Consider the following 20,348-nt stretch of genomic DNA (forward strand, 5'->3'; position numbering starts at 1 on the left):
TCAAAACTCAGCGGATACAGCTATCCTTGCATTTGGGTTTTGATCCTCACCCTCATGGGTTAAAGCCAGTGTCATCTCTCCCTGCAGCCCCTACCCCCCACGTAGCTCGGTTCAGCTTCTGTGCCACTGCCTTACCCTTGACAGCCCAATAAACCCTGGCACTTGGAAGTGTCCTAGCCCAGTGTATTCCATGGCTAGGGCTGCCATAACAAAGTACACAGACAGGGCTGTTTAAACAACAGACATTCATTCTCTCTCAGTTCTGGAGGCCAGACGTCAAGATCAAGGTGTGGGCAGGGCTGGTTCCTTCTGAGGCTGCAAGGGAGAGTCTGTCCCATTCTCCCTCCTTGGCTTGTAGATGCCGACTTTGCCCTGTGTCTTCACAGCGCCATCCCTCTGTGTGTGTGTCTCGATCCAATTTTCCCCTTTTAAAAGGGACACCAGTCATTTTGGGTTAGGGTCACCCTAAAGACCTCATTTTAACTCAGTCATCTCTTTAAAGGTCTATATCCAAATAAGGTCACATTCTGAGGTTCTAGGGGTTAGGACTTCACCATTTGAACTTTGAGGGAACACAGTGCAACCCACAACACCAAGCTTAAGGATGGTTTGGGCGATTAAGTAATTATTACAAATGAGAGAAAATGTGGTCTGTTCCTAACCCTGAGTAGGAAGTCATTCCCAATTATCCCACCATTTCCCCCAAACCAGGCACACTTTCCCTTTTTTTGTTGGTTAGCTGTTGCCCACAGCACTCGGCACTTGCTGCATTTCCACCCCTCCACTCTCAGTCCCTTGGTCTCTGCACGTACCTTGTTCTCCCAAGGAGCAGGCAGTGCATTCAGAGAGGGGGTCGGATTCAGCTTCGTACACCTTACACAGTCCTGGCATATCCCCTCATTCAATATTTGGGAGTTGGGTAGAAATAGCCCCTTCGCTCTGCAGGTCCATCGTGTCTCTAAGGTCCCCTTTGCTCTGCTGGACAGTTGGTTGATAAACATTCATCCACCGATGAACTCCAGAGGGTGAGGCACTCAGCAGAGGGACCGTGACATGGAACACGTGGCTCCTGCCCAAGAAGCTGACGTCACAGTTCAGGGTTCTCTGCCTCAACCCCATGGACACCCTGCATGGTAGGGGCTGCCCTGAGCATTTCAGGGTTAGCAGCACCCCTGGCCTCCACCCACTAGATGCCAGAGAATACCCATCCTCCCCACCGGCTGTGGCAACCACACACGACCCAGACATTGTCACACGTCCCCTAGGTGGCAAAATCCTACCCCCCACCCCATTAAGAACCAGTGGTATAGTTGGAGAGAACAAACAGAGTTTGCAAATGTCCATGGTAAATGCTGTATGGTAATTGTGTGTGTGTGTGTGTGTGTGTGTGTGTGTGTGTGTGTGTGTGTAATTTCAGAGGTGATGCCCTGATGAATGGGATTGTCATTGAGGTAGATTGAAAACTGAGCAGGAACCCTTGGCAAGGAAGAGGCGGGAAGACCTGGGAAGGGTGGGGACAGTGGGAGGGGGTCACTCATCCAGAATCACATCGCCAGAAGGGGATTTTTCAAGCTCAGATCCCAGAGCCCGGGATTTGCCCTGCTCCACAGTGCCTGACACCTTCTCCTGACCATGCATAGGAGCTACTGCATCTCACCTGGTACAAACCAACTCACGTATACTTTAACTTCATAGGACTCTGTCTGAGGTAGGTACCATTATTATTCCCATGATACAGACAAGGCAACTGAGTCACAGAGAGGTTCAGTCACTTGCCCCTCATCACACAGCTGTTAGTGACAGAGCCAGGATTCCACCCGGGCAAACGTAGGGTCTGCTGCGTGGACCAGCTTGAATCCAGTAGTCTAAAGGAACAGCTAACCCTCTCTATGAATGTGTAGAACCAAAGGTAGCTTGCCTGCTTCAAACAGTATTCTAGATGTTTTTCAGAATTCAGTGCAGAATAAAGCAGGATAAGCACAAGCAAAAGCAAATTAAAAGGAACAGGAATCAATGAGGCCAGATGCCAAGACACTTGCTGTGTCTCCAGTGTTGTGTTTTCTTGTAACAAGTCCCTGGAACAGAAAGGATGGGTTGCAGATAGCTCGTTGTTTTACAAATAAAATATACAGGTTTGGGAATTCCCTGGCGGTCCAGTGGTCAGGACTCCGTGCTTTCACTGCCGAGGGCCTGGGTTTGAGCCCTGGTCGGGGAACTGATATCCCACAGGCCACATTGTATGGCCTTAATATATATATATATATATATATATATATATATATATATAGAGAGAGAGAGAGAGAGAGAGAGAGAGAGAGAGAGAGAGAGAGTTATATATTTATAGAGTTATATATTTATATATATATCAGGTTTATGTAGAAAGACAAGAGGTTTTCTGCCATTTGCTTCATCCCTACAACCAGCATGCCCTGGGCACCTGCAAACATACCTCCCCCAGGGACAGCCCCCTCCATCTGTCAGTAGAGTCCCCCTACTCACTCACACCCATACCTCTAAACAGCGGGTTTACATTACAACTTCCTTGCTTCCGGTTTTCAGCATTATCAGCTGCCCTGCCCCTCGGGAGGTCAGCTCTTTTCCACCATCACCCAATTCCTGTCCTCTTCCCTTACCGTTGTCCTGATTAAGTTACTATACTGTCATCATGGTTTGAGCAAACTTCATCCTTTACATGATTATGACTGTGAAAATAAAATTCAGAGAGTTTACTTGATAGGAATATTTTACCAAGGGAGAACCCAACTCCTGGCAAACAAGATTTCCAAATGGAAGGCGGTTAGGTGGCGTGGCGCTCCATGGCCACGGCTCGGCTTATAAAGTTTGAATGAGTAAGTGCAGTGTTTTCTAGTGTGGTTTGTTACTAGAAACTTATGTGCCGTTGCATTGCATGAGCTGACTTGTTCATAACTGCAAGGTCATGCTGACATAAAGAAAGCTTAGGTTTTGTTTAAGGTCAGAGTCAGCATTTGGGGGACGTCAGGGCAGTTTTAAGTTTGGGTTTGTGACTGTGAGGGTCCATCTAGGGATATATTCAAACTGTGGCCTCCAGTTTGGTTTTTTTTACTACTTAATTAATTAATTTGGTTGCACCGGGTCTTAGCTGTGGGCTCCTTAGTTTGTGGCATGCGAACTCTTAGCTTCGGCATGCATGTGGGATCTAGTTCCCTGACCACGGATCGAACCCGGGCCCCTGCATTGGGAGCACGGAGTCTTAACCACTGCGCCACCAGGGAAGTCCCTCCAGTTTGTTTTTTTTCTAACGGGACTAAACAGAGGTTCTACATGACTGAAGCATGTACAATAATTACGTTTCGTTTACTGTTGGCTCGCTTGGTTTTCCATGAAGTTACATCAGTTTAATCCCTAAACTTTCCTCTGGTTAAAATAAATCTCTCACATCAGATATTTACCAGCTTCACCCGTGAAGCTTCTGTCCCTCTCCAATCAGCCAGGTTACCCTGCAGCTACCGTGCGGCTGACATTCGGGGACCCCTCCCCACCACCATCCTGGGGATGACCTTTGCCTCCCTCTCTGTAGCTGGAGTCCCTGTTTCCTGGATACAGTACCTTCCACTTTCTTAGTTTCCACCCTTGTTTTGCTGGAGCACATCTTCCAATAACATCCTGAGAAAAGGGTATAAGGGGAGGTAATATTTTTAAAGATTCTTCATGTTTAAAATGTATTCATTCCCACCAACGATTAACTGAGAGTTTGGCCGAGGATAGATTTCTCAATTATAAATAGCTCCCACTTTGAATTTGGAAGTCTTTGCCTGGAATTAAGTGACTCTCACTCCGGCAATGTTTGAGTGTGGTGACCGTGAGGATGCACTTCTCAGGTTTCTAGGGGCAGGTAGTTCATTGGCCAAGAGTTCCAGTTACTGCATTCTAAAATCCATAGTAGGTTTGCTGGAGGCCCGGCTTCCCCTGGCTGCTCCTAGCCAGTGACTGAGACCTGTTACAGAAAAAGTTATTCATGACACTTCGTGCAAATGGTCAGGCCGACTTTACTCAAGGGGGTGATGGCAGTAAGCATAGGGACCACTCTTGTGGGGTCTTGTAGGGGAGAGAGATTGGATTCAACTCCAGACACATCACGGGCAAGCATTTACAGCCAAGGAGCAGGGTGGAGATTGTGGATAGAAAATTACTAAGAGGAAACATCAGGGTTGAGGGGATTCTGGCTAAACAGGTTAACAAGATTCTTGCTGAAGGCGGGACCTGGAGGGTGGAGGAGGATTAAGAAACTGATTTAATATGGATGGCCATCACATATCAAAGGTGGGGCTTTCTGGTTAAACCGACTTAGCAGAATTCTTGCTAAAATTGGACAATGCAGAGATGAGCGGAAGTCCAAAAGTCAGGCCTAGTTTAAAAAGAGCTCGGGGGGCCTGAGTAGAGTTTGGTCAAGGAGAGAATCCTTATCAGAACCTTGAGATACCAGGCAGCCCCATTCCTGGGCCACACAGGCTCAGCTGAAGCCCAGCTTGCGTTCCAAGATGCCCATTGGCCTTGCCGAAGTCTCCTGAGACTGCCTGGCCGCCTAGGACATGCCCACCCCAGCTTTTTCCCTTTCCTCCCCTTAGGGTCAGGCTTGAGTTGGGGTCTGACAACTCGCCCTGCTTAACCCCACCCCTCTCACCTTCTCTCGTAGGTATTTCCCCTAATAAAAATTCTAGCTCATTTAACCCTGTTTTGGTATCTGCTTTTCAGAGGACTCAGATTCACACAATGAGAATGACTGTTCCCTCACAGTCTGTCCAGCAAGGCATGTTGACTAATATTTTGAGTTTTGCCATTCTGAGAGAAGAAAGTTAGTCTCAGATCAGTGTTTTATTGCTCTTGCTGTGAGTGAATCCAGGGTCTTTTCATGCTAAGAATGGCTGTACAGTCAGCCCTCCCTCCCCATGGGCTCCACATCTGCGGATTCAACCAACCATGGATCACATAGTATGTTTATGATCCATGGTAGGTTGAATCCACTCATGCAGATCTCACAGATACAGAGGGCCGGCTATGGAACTTGGGCACCCGTGGATTTTGGTATCCATGGCAGGTCCTGCAGCCAATGTCCTGCAGATACGGAGGGATGGCTGTATGTATTTTCTGTGAACTGTTTATATCTCCTGCCCATTTTTATTCCTATCCCTGGGCTTTTTTAATTGATTTATAAGATTCTTTATGTATTAAGGTAGTTAGCCCTTTTGCGTTAAAAACTGCTCTCCATATTTTGTCTTTTCATTTTTTAGATGGCATGTTAAAATATGCTTATGCTGTCGTTAATACCTGACCTTTAACAAAGCAAAGAAAATACACACCATATAGTGAAAGCAAAAATTAAAATATTTGACAAGCAGCAAAAACAGAAAACAACCCAATTATGAAGTTTTCATAAAGAACAAATATATCTCACATATATTAAGTGGCCTGTAAAAATGCCAATTCAAAGGAGGCAATTCTTAGATTGAATCACAGCACATAAACCCCAAATTATGCTGTATATTAAAAATGCATACATACAAGAGAATTGAGGTCACAGGGAAAACCACCGCCCTGAAAACTGGAGAGACAGGCAGATTCATCAAATCACAGATTACCTGGAGCAGGGAGCTCAGCTGGATCTAGCATCCGGTAGGAACCCTTAAAGGGTAAGTGACTAATTGCTGGAGACTGAGCTTGGATGAGCTTGAGAGATTAACTCCTGGAGGCCAAGCCTTGGAGGAGCTCCTACACCTTCCTGAGTTTCTCCTCCAGGAGCCCTACCAGGCTTTCAGAGGGAAGACTGAAGAAAAAATCCCCTCATGCTTCTGGCGGTGGGAATGGGAAAGTAGCCATTTTGAAATATGTCCCCAATGCTCTGTTCTTCTTAGCAGCCTTGTCTTCGAGGGAAACTGTTTTACCAGAGTCTAACCAATGAAGGTTTTACCAAAGACTAGCCAACCTGGGGGAGGGAAATACCCAACTCCAGGCCCCTCTGGCCTTCCTGTCTCCCCTAAGGAGTGAAAGGAAAAAAAAAGCCACTTGTGAAGGCCACAGCTCAGGGGCACAGGCTCACTAAAAGACTGAGACCTGATCACAGGCCTATGGAACACTCCCTCATTCCTGACGTCTTACTACCACATAATAGGGCTCCTGTAAAATAACAAGGGATTACAGCTGAAAAAAACTGCAAGTCTCAAACCCAATGTAAAAGAGTCTATAGGGATACCCAAGAAAGAGAGGAGAAATGTTAGCCTCTGACACCTACGGCTACAGCAAATAGTAAACAGAGCCTAACTCCCTGCCAGATGAACATAACATTCACACTAAAGACCTATTTACCAAGTATACCATGTCTGGCTTTCAACAAAAAATAACAAGACGCACGAAAAGTAAAAAACCACAGTTTGAAGAGACAGGGAAAGCATCAGTACCTTGCCCAAATATGGCAGAAATTTTGGAATTAGCATACCAGGAATATAAAACAGCTATGATTCATATGCTAAGAGCTGCAATAGAAAAAGTGGACAGAATACAAGAACAAATGAGTAATGTAAGCAGACAGATGGACACCCTAAGGAAGAATGAAAAAGAAATGGTGGAAATTAAAAACACCATGACAGAAATGAAGAACTCCTTTCATGGGCTCATCAGTAGACTGGACACAACCGAGGAAAGAATCATTGACCTTCAGGCTATGGCAAAAATACCTCCCAAACTGAGAAAAGAGGAAGAAAAAAAATAATTAAAAACCTGAAAAATAAAAAAGAACAGAATATCCAAGAACTGTGGGACAACTACGAAAGGTACAATACATGTAATAAGAATACCAGAAAAAAGAAGCGAGAAAGAAACAGAAATATTTGAAGTAATACTGCTGAGAACTTTTCAAAATTATCCACAGACACCAAACCACAGATCCAGGAAGCTCAGAGAAAACCAAGCAGGATAAATACCCCCACATGTACACCTAAGTAAATTGTATTCAAACTAGAGAAGATTAAAGACAAAGAGGAAATCTGGAAAGTAGCCAGAGGCAAAACCAACAACAACCACAAAATAAAATGAAACCAAAAAAAAACACTTTACTTATAAAAGAACAGGGTAGGAATTACATCAGGCTTTTCTTCAGAAACCACGCAAGCAAGAAGAAAGTGGGGTAAAATATCTGAAGCAAAGTGGCTGTACCATTTTACATTCCTATCAGTGTATGAGAGTTTCAGTTAATCTGCCACTATATTCACCAGCACTTGGTATGGTCAGTCTTTCTAACTGTAGACATTCTAATAGGTATGCAGCAGTATCTGACTGTGATCTTAATCTGCATTTCTCTAATAGCTAATGATGTTGCGCCTCTTTTCATGTGTTTATTTGCTGTGTGTATATCTTACTTTGCTAAGTGTCTATTCAATTCTGTTCATTTTTAATGGGGTTGTTTTCTTATTATGAATTCTGAGGTTTGTTTATGTGTTTTGTATTCAAGTTCTTTATTAAATATATGATTTTCCTATAGATTCTCCCAGCTTGTTTCTTGTGTTCTTCTTCTCTTAACAGTATTTATCAAAGAGCAGAAATTCTTAATTTTAATGAAGTCTAATTTATCCATGTTTTCCTTTTATGGAGCATGTTTTTCATGTCATCTCTAAGAACCTTTTGTCTAGCCCACAAAATTTTTCTTCAAAGCTCTCCAAAGTTTCTTCCAAACTTCTAGAAGTTGGATAATTTTAGGTTTTCCACTTTATATAATATGATATACCCATGTTGAATTAATTTTTGCAAATGGTGTGAAATATGAATTGTAGTCATTTAAAAACATGGCTACTTAATTGTTCTAGCACCATTTTTCATAATACTGTCTTTCTCTACTGAATTCTTTTTGCGCCACTGGCAAAAATCAAGTGACCATATACGTGTATATCTAATTCTGAACCCTCTATTCTCCTCCATTTATCTGTTTGTCTGTCTTTTCACTATATGCAGTAATTTTGATAACTATAACTTTACAGTAAATCTTGAAGTTCAATATTATAATTTCTTCAATTTTGTTCTTTTTTTTCAAAATTATTTTGACTATTCTAGATTCTATTTCCATATGAATTTTTGAATCAGCTTATAAATGCCTACGCAAAAGCCTACTGGCTTTTTTCTTTTTTTTCTTTTTGAGATTGCATTAGATCTCTAGATAATTTGGGGAGAATTGACATCTTAGCAATATTGAGTCTTTTACTTACCTCAATTTATTTAAATCTAATTTGTCTCAGTAATGGTTTGTAGTATTCAGTGTATGCATCTGCAGATACTTTCGCCATATTTATCGCTAAATATCTCATACTTTTATGCTATTGTATATATTTTTTAATTTAAAATTTAAAAGTTAAAAAAATTAAGTTTAAAATTTCAATTTCCCATCATTAGTTGCTAGTATGTAGAAATACAATTGACTCTTATGTAATGATCTTGTATCCTGCAACCTTCCTAACCTCACTTATTAGTTCTAGTAGCTTTGTTGTAGACTCCACTGGATTTTCTACATAGGTGATCATGTCATCTACAAAAAAAAAAAAAAGGCAGTCATAACACTTCTTTTCTAATCTGCATGCCTTTGACTTCTTATGAAGGTAATGTATCATTGATTTTAAAACTTGACAGAGGATGCATGCACTCATACAGATGCACACACACACACACACACACACACACACATGCTCACACACACACACAAACAAAGATCTTCAGTAATATTTCACATTTCCAGGAAGGTCAATCTTCTTCCTGGTTTTAGGACACAATCCCCTTGAAACTGGCATTTCATATTCTCCAATTTAAAAGTAAAAATTAAGTGAAGTAGTGTAAGGGATTTATTTAAGGGGATAATCAGGGTTACATTTTGTGATTGGATAGAAGCATCTCCAGGTGTCCGCAAAACCTCCGTCAGAGCACTGATGGGGAGAGGACGCATGGAAGCTGATACCAGAGTTGGGTCAGACCCATCTCTTATTCATCCACCTCTTGTACCTCATTTTTTTTCCAGCCAGCCAGTTTGAATGTGTCCTTCATGTTTGTCAGCCCTTCGCTTGTGTTCCTCGCATCCCATCAACTGTCGAAACCCAGCAAGTATACATCTTCAGTATCTCTTTACCTTGCCATCTCCTTTCTCATCCCACTTCTCATCTCCTTGTTCATGGTCTAGTAAGCTTCATCATACTATGAAAGTAACCAGGTGTTGTGTGTGTGTGTTTGTCTCCAGACTTTCTGGCTCCTAATCCCTTCTACTGGTTGTTGTACTCCATATTTATAAAGTGGGAAAATGAACGCCCGCCCATGAGGAGGTTGAGGACTCAGTGAGAGAATGTTTGCAAAGAGCCCGTGCTAGACAAACACTGGTGTTTCTCTCCCTGGCCATTTGTATAAATTATAGGACTAAATGCAGTTTCCAGGTTCCCTGAGGGACTCAGACTGTAGAGATGTGTGGGGATGGATGTGTGGAGCGAGTGTAGGGGTGACTTTCAAGGGAGCTGGGTCAAGGCCGGTGCGTATCTACAAGGAAATGGTAAGTGACAAAGGATGGACAGTAATTTTGCCAAGAGAGGATCTTACAGAGCAGGGAGGGCTACTCACTGCTTGGTGAGAAAGGGGTTCTTTGACCGATGCTTATCTACGTTTCAGGCTCATAGGAGAAAAGACTGGGAATGTGGCAAGAGGAATAAATATTGCCATTGTCAACTGTAAGTTATTAAATGTTTTCTTTAAACCTCCTCTGAAAGCTCTGTGATTGGATAGTCAGTGGCACCTTGGGTTTCTTTATGATTTCTGCACACGATCTAGTCTAGGTTTATATTTTAATGCATTTTAAGAGTATATATTTAACTATTTTTTACGGTGCCTCACTTTAGAGATTTCTGGTTCTACCGAAAAACTGAAATCAAATATAAACTGATTTTAAAAAAAACAAAGAAGGACCTGCTGAATTCAGAGCTAAAACCAGATCAGCAGACCTGGGGGTACAGACACCCTGGAGTTGGGCTTCACCTTTGCTCTGATTCCTGGTGGCCCAGCAGAAGGTGACACCAGTTCCTACCTTTGTCTGATAAAAGGGCCTCAGGGGAAGCACAGCCTGCCCTCCTCTTAGGCCTGGAAAGAGAAAAAACACATCTGTCACTATTGCCATCGGGGCCCCTGATAGTAAGAACTGTAGCAGGTTTGGGGAAAGGGTTTCCCTTGGCGTCTGTCCCTATGAGCAAGGTGTGCACATAGTCCAGTGACAGAGGGCTGCAGGAACCTGAGGAAAATGTGCCTGATCTGCAGGAAAAGCTACAGGGGGCAGCAGAAAGGGCTGAGTGGGGGCCCTGGTGTTTGTGGGAAGAGGCAGGTGCACTGGGAAAGAATGTGGGCGTAAATCTAACTGGAAGCAGGTGGGAGGGATGCTCTGGGCAGCCGTTGTGAGCCCTAGCCTTCCTGACCCGAATCACTGGGGCCCCCTTCAGGGAAGGCAGTCCTTTCCTTCAGGTGGGACCACGGCAGTCATGCTTCCCGGAAAGAGACAGAGAAGGAACACGCTGTTTTCAGAATGTGCCCTGAGTCCCCATGTACCTTCTTTTAAAAGCTGTTTCTCTCATTTCCAGATGTGACTGGGAAAGTATTAGCAACACAGTATTTTGATATGTACGAAGGAGGTAAGGAAACTCTTTTCCTCTTAAAATCAAAATGAATTATACACACAAATTAGGATAAAAAAAAACACAACCCAAAACATCAAACGTTCTTATTTTGTCTCCCAAAAAATTTGCCGGAAGCAAATTTTTTCTAGAACTGTCTTACATAAACCCTCGTGGTCTCCGAGTTCACGTATTAAAATTTGAAGCCATCATCTAGAAAATGTCTTTTCTTCGATCACACTTGTCCTGGATCTTTTCCTTCTGCCCCTTCCTCGGATAAGGGGAAAGAGAAAATATCTCTTTCTTTTTTGAAACCAAACATGTAGAATAATGTGATCAGCCTCCAGCCCTGAATGTCGTCATCATTACTGCCGTGTTCACGGCACTGGGCGTGGTGCACGCATTCCTGGAGCCCAGGGTGTCCATCCTCCTCCAACTGTCCCTCCATTCTGGACTCTGGATCTTGACTGAAGTTGTTTTTGTTTAACACTGAGAATTACCTAAAACAAATCTTTATAAAGATAATGGAGAGGAACAATTAGAAGTGCCCGGATGCACTCGGGAACGATGCCGTTAATCATAACTACAAATACAAGCCCCAGTGGTAAATAACAGGGTTTGAGCTGAGCCTTTGTTTCCTCTCTGTAAGAAACAGAGGGGTCTCTTAGCAAGGACTTACCCATCCCGGTGTGGTCTGTCATGTCTCGTATTTCTCCTCAGTGTCCTGGAGCCACTCGGCTCTTAGAGGGTCATGCCCAGGTTCGGTGTTTTCTTATTAATTGCAAAGAAGAGCCCACCTGTGTTGCCAAAGTCGTTGCCGGTTGGTTTCAGAGCTGATCACTAGAATCTTTATGATCCGATCATGCTGCTTGCCTCACATCGCCCCACCGTGGAAGCCACAGGCCATTTACTATGAAAGCGCGAAAGCATCATTTGCGTGGTGGAGAGACAGTTCTAGATTCAGAGGATTCAGAGCCCGGGGCACAGAAGCTGAGAGCAGAAGCACAGCCTCTAGGGCCAGAGTCTCAGCTGACAGAGAAGGTCCTAAGACTGATTTGCATTGACCCGGCAGATAACTCTGGACCGATGACGAATTTTATTCAGAGCGCTCCCTCGAACTCCCTGCTCTTCATGGTGACCCACGATGACGGTAGCAGCAGGTGAGTGCAGACTTGTCACAGCAGGGGCGAGAGTCAGGGAAGCCAGCCGGGGGGGGGGAAGGGGGGGGTGGCGGAGCATCAGGGTTGTCAGTGTTCCTCAGTACATCATTTAGGAGACGACAGAGGTCCAAGGAGAAGGATGCTTCTTCTGGGAAAAGGAATGGGAAACCATGAGGAACAGACTGCATTTCTAGAGAAACAACAAGCTGGTGGGGCACATAAATCCTAGAAACTAAGGAATATTTCCAGGTAGCAAGACAAAGCCACCACTGACCATAAATAAAATAGCAAAGCTAACCCTTGGTCAAAGAGCTAAACCCAGGGTGGGACTTATACGCACGCACGCACACACGCACGCACACATACACGATGCTTTCACTAGGGAGAAGATGACCTGGTCAGTGTTTCTCCAAGCGTGCTCTCCTGCGCAAACGTGTGCGTCTTCACTGCCTAACTTCCGAGAACCCCAGAGCGCTTCTAGGCATCGTGAATTTCCGAGATGGGGCTACTGAACGTGGCATCTCCCAAATTTGTTTGAATTCAGATCTTATTCTTAAAAGAGCATCTTCCCAGATGGAAGTTCTTGGACATGTGCTTTGAAAGACTCAGATGTAACCCATTTAGGAAAATCTGAACTTATTTTTTCTTTTCCTTTCTGCCCACCTCCCTTTACTTTGCCCTGAATCGCACCTTTCTACAACGGTAGGATTCTTTAGGTTTTGTTTTTGTTTTTTTTTTTTTTTTCATTTTTGATCCTGACTTTTCTGAATACGAAAGGAACAGTTTTGACACTTGTTTTCATCTTTCAGCAACTTCTGTCCTCTTTATTGGTGGTCAGTAAACAGGAGGGCAGCAAGGACCAAAAACTATGCTGGCTGGGATGAGGATGACTGAACCCCAAGACCCAGGGCTTTTCCTAATTGAGAATTAAAACTCTGGGCCCCAAACTGAGTCTAAAAGAGTCCTGGATGTGGCCTTATGTGTAACTAGAGATGTGACACACTCAGCCAGCATGTGTGTTTCCCTCCTGCCCTGCATCCCAGGAGGGCAGGCGCTGCTTTAGAAACCTGTCCTAGGACAGACTGTGTCCTAGCACCACATACCCGTGTCTGCAGGTGAGACATTCACATGCTTCCCCCTTTGCCCCGCAGACTGAAGGAGGACGCTAAGAAGGCCATAGAAGCCCTGGGAAGTAAAGAGATCAGGAACATTCGGTTCAGGTCGAGCTGGGTATTTCTTGGAGCAAAAGGCTTTGAACTTCCTGCAGGAATTCAGAGAGAAAAGGTGAGTGGTTGCTAAACATCCCTTCCTGAAAACCAGTTACCATATGTCCTAGCAATTCCACTCATAGATACATAGCTAAGAGAATGAAAAACATACGGTCACACAAAAACTTGTACAAGAATGTGCTATTATTCACAACAGCAAAAAAGCAGAAACAACCCAAGTGCCTGATGAATAGATTTTAAAATGTATAAATAAAATACGGTATAGCCACACACTGGAATATCATTAAGGCACATACGGAAATGGAGTACTGATATAGGCTATGACATGGACGAACCTTGAAAACACACTAAGTGAGGAAAACCAAACACAAAAGGACACATACTGTATGATTCCATTTATATAAAATTTCTAGATTTCTGTCCAGGGACAGAAACTAGATTAGGGGCTGTCTAAAGGCTGTGGAGGATGGTGAGTAGATTCGAATGGGTTTGTGCATTCTTGTTCCTGGGATGAAAATGTTCTAAAATTGAGTGATGATGGCTGCATGCCTTTGTGAATATACTAAAAGCCATTGAATTGTACACTTTAAATGGGTGGATTTTATAGGATGTGAATTCTGTCTCAGCAAAGGTGTTATATTAAAAAGAGACATAAAACTAGAATTCCAAAGTTTAGAATGCGTATTCTTATTCTTTTTAAGCATGAGTTTAAGGTGCTCCATTGTCTGTGAAAGAATTGAAGATGGAAAGCCTTAAAGTCAAATCAATCGGAACAAGTGTTCCTTCTGAGTAAGGAACACTCCGATTACCCTGAAAAAAATATATAGTCCTTCTCCCAGAGAACTGAAAACCAGACTTGAGAGTTGTGCCGTCCCATATGGGACAGCAGCTACGCACCAGATTTGCAGGTTACATTTAAACTGATGCAAGTTAAAGAGAACTTAAAATTCAGTTCATCAGTCACGCTAGCCACATTTCAAGTATTCAGTAGCAAAATGTGGCTAGTGGCTACTGTACTGGGCACGTGGATTAAAGGACACTCACACCATAGCAGAAAGTTTTCCACCTGTTGAATCAAGTTGCTTCAAATATGGAGTCACATTGAGAGGAAATCACGTACCCTGAGTAGGTTGTAACAAATCCCATCCTAGGAAGTGATTCTCTTTTTATGACTTTGCTCACAGCTGGCTCGCTGACCATTTGTTGATTAGATGAATGGATAAATTAACGCCTTTTCTTTCCTTTGCACAGGTCAACCACTCAGATAATGCGAAGAACAGGTATCTGGGCTGGCCCGCAGAGATCCAGGTAGAAGGCTGCATACCAAAAGGACCAAGCTAACATGGCCCGGCCTCAATAAAGGTGCCTTTTATAGACAAATGCATCCCGAATGGACCACACCTCTTAGCCAACAGTCAATATTTGATGAGTATTTTGGGTTTGTCGTCAACCCACTGACCAAAGTATTTTCCAGTTGTCTAAAATCTTGTCGCACAGACTTCTTATGCCAGTGTGTATAGAGTGAAGGTAGTGAGCAGGACAGCTGAAATGCATGGGAATTGTTGAAGGGGAGGCAGTGACTTCCCCTTGAAAGGAGAGGACTGGGGGGCGGGGCGGGGAAGCAGCCACTGCTTGTCCAGATGTGGAGCCACTTTATGATTGGATCTATGTTTGATCCCTGTGGTCCAGACAGCTCTGCAGAGAGAAAACCTTTATTCCCCGATCACCGAGCACACCCTCCTTTCGGACATCCTGCCTCTCAGGATGAACAGCAGTCAGAGGGCTTAGCAACCTTCCTGGGTCAACCCCAGTTGAGCTCTTGAACTCCCCCTGCAGGTCCCTGAATTTACTCATTCCACTAATCTGGGTGCGCCTAACTCAGGCATCAGCGGTGCGGTGCGGTAGTGAGGAAATTCCGTGTCCGCCTCCATGCTGGGGTGTCACTCCAGTGGCCGGTGGGACCTTGTCTAACAGGGTGGGGGAGAAGGATCTCTGACAGGTGAGCAGGGTCTGCTCTCAGGAGAGCCACTGTATACCCCAGGTTTCCTAGGGGACACACCATAGATCTACGGACCAAGATACCCAGGGACTTGGGGTTAAGAAACCCAAGTCATTGCCAAGTGCCCATTCTAACCTCCCTCCCAAGCCTGGCTACCAGAAATGGTAGGAGACTTTGATACCAGCTTAAGAGTGCTTCTCTGAGCGTCCGGTTTCTCATCTATAAATAGAGGGATTGGGATAGACAAATGATTGTCAAGCACTTTTATCGGCAGGCCTCTTTTGAAAACCATGGCAACACGCGGCACCCTGAATTTCAGCACCCTTGCAGGATCAAGCCACCCAGATCTCAGTGGCTGACAACAGTGCTGAGGTCTCCTTCGTGTAGCAGGCGCCTCGTGGGGCAGCCGAGGCTCAGCTCTGGGTGCCCGGAGCCAGGATGAAGGAGCGTCCATCTCAGGCATGGAAGCCAGAGAGAGCAGAAGTCCAGAGGTCCCCCAAAGCTCCTGCCAGGACACATGTGAGCCCTCATCCTTGCACCCCTTTGCCAACCAGGGGGGACATCAACCTCGTGGCAGTGGGGGGTGACTGTCGGCCCCTCAGGGAGCCTGGGCCTCTCTCTGCAGAGGAGTCTGCAAACCACTGGATACGATCTTGGCTGGGGCCCTGTTATGGGCTAGATTCTCTTCCCCCCAAATTCATGAGTTGAGTCCTAACCGCCAGTACCGCAAAATGTGACCTCATGTGGAAACAGGGTCATCGTAGGTGTAGTAAGTTAAAGCAGGGTGACCCTCATTCAATGTGACTGGTGTCCTAACAAAAAGGAGATGTTTGGACACAAGCAATCAGAGAGAATCCCTTTCTGGGCTCTGGATCACTTTGGAGGAGGCCTGGAAGCGGCGTCTGGAGAGCATTAGGGCATCGCTGAAAAGGCAGCAGCATGGGGACCCCTGAGGGCTGCAGGGGCTGGAGCAGGGAGGGGCGATCAGGAGGACCGCAGGCCCCTCTATAGGGGACTGTCACAGTGGGCGCATGTCCAAACCCATTGCATGTATAACCCCAAGAGCGACCCCAGGGTAAACCGTGGACTCCCGGTGACAGTGGGTGGTCATGGATCGTGACAAATGTGCCCCTCGGGTAGGGGGTAGTCACCAGTGGGGTAGTCTGTGCAGGGGCAGGGCAGGGCGTCTGGGGGAGCTCTCTGTACCGTCCCCTCAATTCTACCGGGAACCTAAAACTGCTCTAGAAAATAAAGTCTATTACCAGAAAACAAAACAAGCCAAAGGTTGCCGAGGAAACCGAGCCTTACGTGGGCAGCCACCCCGAACATCTGTCCTAATTACACAGACCCCCGGGAAGTGACCCTAAGCCCTCCCCACACCCGTGAGCTCTCCCAGGTGTGCAGACCTGCCCCTCCCTGCGGCGGGTTGGGGGGGTGGGGCTGGAAGGGCTGCCCCTCCCACAGAGAGGGGCGGGGCTCTCGCCTCTGCCCTGGAAAAGGCAGGTGCTTCTTGAGCTCTCAGCGTCCCCATTTCCTAGATGCTTGGACTTCTGACACCATAAAATCAGGAACATGGCTTGTTCCTGACAGGAAAGTGTGTCACCAGCTAGGACCCTCCATCGCGCTGCCCACCCCAGGCCTGTCCTCCTAGCATCTGCCCTGAGGTGGGTCACCATCGTCACCCCGATTGGAGAAGTTGGGGCCCAGACAGTGAAGAGTCAGGGGGTTTCTACCCCCCCCCAAGCGGCCTCTGCTACTTCGCCCCACTGGCACAAACACACACTTAGGACTCAGACTCCTGGGTCCCTCCATCTCCTTAATCCATTAATCAGGGAGACATTGCGTGGTCTCCTCTGTACGACTGAGAAAGCACGCTCAGAAGGAGAGGTCTGGCTGAGGGTGGGTGCATTCTGGCTCCAGATGGCTCGGGGCTGCATGAACGCTCAGGCCAGCCCTTCCTCAGAGGGTCAGGGGCTCGTCATCAAGTTCCCCACAGCTTGAGAACCAGCCCAGTACTTTGATGCTGTCAGGATGAGGGACGTGCCAAGGGGATGCTCTTCTGAGCGGGGATGCAGGGTCCTCCAGCTGCCTCCACGGAGGTGCGGTGCCTTCACTTGCAACTTTCCTGGAACACAGACGCACCCGCCCTGTGACGCAAGACATTGGCGGTGAAGTCGGCTGCCCAGTTCCTCCCTCCATCCTTCACCTCTGCCCACGGCCTCTGGATGATCCGGGCAAAAGATCCCGCGGGACACAGACCCCGAGACTCTCCCTGTAGCTTCCTAATGCCAGGGTTTGAAAACCATTCTTTTAGCCTCTAAATTTCTTCTTCAAAGGGAAATTTGCCCACAAGTCAAGTGAATGAGCAAAGAACTGCTCAGGATTTATTTTCTAATTTACAATCTTATTTTTTGTTTTGGAAAGGATCGCCGGTGTGAAGCCGAACCTGAGGCCGGCTTCCCCCATCCCGTGCCAACCCCTCATCCCGGGGCCTCGCCGTGGTTCCCCACACTCTGGTGATGGCAATGCCTGATTCACCCACCCCCCTTTAGTCACAGCGCCGCCGCGGGAGACCTTTGGGGCCCCCTGGGATGCAAGTAACCAAGCCAGGACCAGAAAGTGGGGCTGGCTCAGGGCTGGGTTCCCAGCAAGAACTCTCCGAGAGCACAGGGACCAACCCGAGTATGAGGCCATGCACTGCACAAGTGGGGTACTGCGGGGAGCTGTGGACGTCCCTTTTTGGCGTGTTCAGAGCTTAATATGGGGAGAGAGTGACAGCACAGAGCATCTCAGATAGTGTCCTGCTGGACAGCGCTGTGCTAAGTGACCGCATCTCTAAGGGTGGTCCGACCCCAACCTCTCTGAGAACATGATAACAAAGCAGAATCTCGGGCATCTGATCCTGGGGTGGGTGGCAGGGCAGACCCCCGTGTGTTCACAAGCCCACCAGGAAACTCAGATGCACACTCTCACCAGGCGTCTGAGGACAACTGTGTAAGTCACCAGGAAGTGTATTGATTCTTCAGTGTCTTTTCTGTGGCAGGCCATTAGTTTCATTTCTCTTGCTGCTGGAAAAGAGAGCAGCAAGGGGAGAAGCCATTTCTATAAAAGGGAAGCGGAGGGCTTCCCTGGTGGCACAGTGGTTGAGAGTCCGCCTGCCGATGCAGGGGACACGGGTTCGTGCCCCGGTCCGGGAAGATCCCACATACCGCGGAGCGGCTGGGCCCGTGAGTCATGGCCGCTGAGCCTGCGCGTCCGGAGCCTGTGCTCCGCAACGGGAAAGGCCACAACAGTGAGAGGCCCGCGTACCGGAAAAAAAATAAATAAATAAAGGGAAGCGGAGGAAGGGAGAGAGATGATTTGCCGGGTCTCCACTCTGCAGGTGCACAGGTAAGAGCTGGGCAGGGAGGGCTGCTTCACCACATCGTCATGCAGCAGACATGCTTTCCTTTTGAAAGGATTTTCTGGTAAACATAGCTTGGGCCGGAAGGCTGGAGACAGAAAGATACGTGTCTGAAGCTGCCTGTGTTGGTGCTGGCCTCCAGCCATCCCTGCAGGCAGAGAGCACGTTCTAGAAAGGAAGTGGCTGGACTGGGAACGCAAGGGGACCCGTCTCCCCAGATCTGGCCAAAGGCCTTAGGGACACAGAGAAGTGGCTTTGGGAACTTCCGTGGAAGGTACACACCTCAGGGTGGGGAGAGAGCTTTGTGCTCTGTGATGTTGTGATTTTTAATAAGAAATATAGTAACTATAGTCACCGTGCTGTACGTTACATCTCAGAGCTGATGATACTGGATCACATTTTTGACAGTTGCTAAGAATGTAGATCTTAAAAGTCCTCATCACAAGAAAGAAATGTTAAGTATGAGGACAGATGTTAACTCATCATGGTGACTATCTCACAATACCTACAAATGTAGGAAAAAAGAGAAATATATTAGTTGGTCTGTGTCAGTTCCTGACAAGGGGCTCCTAAAACCCTTGGGAGTGAAAAGAGCATCGTCTTCTGTTATGTTAATGAAGGGACTTCAGGTCGTAGTGTTTTGTTAATGAGATGGGAACCCTTTGCCTGGGGAAGCGATCCTGTGACCAGAGGGCTGAAATTTTCAGTCCCACCCCCAGCCTCCCAGAGGGAAGAGGGGCAGGAAGTTGAGTTGAGTCACTGATGGCCAATGATTTCATCAATCATGTCTATGGAATGAAGCCTCCTTAAAACCCAAGCGGGTTTGGAGAGCTTCTGGGGAGCATGTGATTTGGGAGAGTGGCGCTCACGGGGAGTGTGTAAGCTCCCCACGCGTCCCACGCCGGCCCTCTGGGTCTTCCCATCCGGCTCTTCTTGAGTTAAATCCTTTTATAATAAGCCTGTGATCTAGTAAGTAAAACGTTTCCCTGTGAGCCGCTCTAGCAAATTATTCAGCTCCAAGGAGGGGGTCATTGGAACCTCCGATTGAGCTATAGCCGGTTGCTCAGAAGCACAGGTGACAACCTGTACCTGCTAGCCATTGGCATCTGAAGTGGGCAGTGTCGACTGGGGAAAAAAAATGCACAACGTGAGAGTTGTGAGTTAAGTTTTGTTGGGGGCAGAATGAGGACTACGGCCTGGGAGACAGCATCTCAGATAACTCTGGGAAACTGCTCCAAAGAGGTAGGAGGGAAGGTCAGTGTCACATATGATCTTAGTGAAGGGGGTACGTGCAGTCAAGTGCACATTCTGACAGAGGCTGACTGCTAGTCAGGGAGAGCAGAGGTCACCGTTAATGATTGTAGTGCTTTTCTAGATACGAGGAGATGCAAGCATTGGGCTCATACAATCTTCTCCTGCAAATTTCTAACTATCTGAAGATCTGTTCTGTCAGTTTTTCCCAGCGCACAGAGGGCCTCCTTCCTGATCTCCACCCTGAGCTCCTTGCAGGGGGTGTTGACCTTCAGCGACTGCAGCGGAGGGTGACCTCATCTGTGCGGAGGCAGGTGGCAAGTGACAATTTGTAGCTGACAGCAGGATGGGGTGGGAGCTGTTGAGTAGGGCTGAGCCCCTTCTGATAGCCCTGTGACACCTGATACCATGTCCTGGTAAATAGTGTCAGAATTGAGTTAACTGCTTGGTGATGTAGAAAAACACACGCCCTGGAACCGGCATCAGAATTGAAGCCCCAGAGCCTGGCCTCAGAGCGTCAGGAGCCGTCTTGCGCATGGCAGTGGTGGCCACCCTCAGTGGTGTCCTGGAACGCTGGCTCTTCTGAAGGGCAAGGACACCTGATTTCTAGCGTTTGCTGATTCCCCTTGTAGCAGGTACTGGTACATGGTT

General features: G+C 46.7%; 1 protein-coding gene across 1 annotated transcript in view; it reads left to right on the forward strand.

Annotated features, from left to right (window-relative positions):
• FAM3B (FAM3 metabolism regulating signaling molecule B) overlaps positions 1-14,412 on the forward strand; it is a 53,985-nt gene extending 39,573 nt beyond the window's left edge. The window contains exons 4-8 of the mRNA XM_079923323.1: positions 9,667-9,725; positions 10,623-10,673; positions 11,728-11,815; positions 12,967-13,099; positions 14,296-14,412. Of these exons, the coding sequence (XP_079779449.1) occupies positions 9,667-9,725; positions 10,623-10,673; positions 11,728-11,815; positions 12,967-13,099; positions 14,296-14,385 (421 nt within the window). The 3' untranslated portion in view covers positions 14,386-14,412. The remainder of the gene's footprint in view (positions 1-9,666; positions 9,726-10,622; positions 10,674-11,727; positions 11,816-12,966; positions 13,100-14,295) is intronic.
• The last annotated feature ends 5,936 nt before the right edge of the window (positions 14,413-20,348 follow it).

The sequence above is a fragment of the Stenella coeruleoalba genome (assembly GCF_951394435.1).
Source record: "Stenella coeruleoalba genome assembly, chromosome: 5".
Taxonomy (NCBI): Eukaryota; Metazoa; Chordata; class Mammalia; order Artiodactyla; family Delphinidae; genus Stenella; species Stenella coeruleoalba.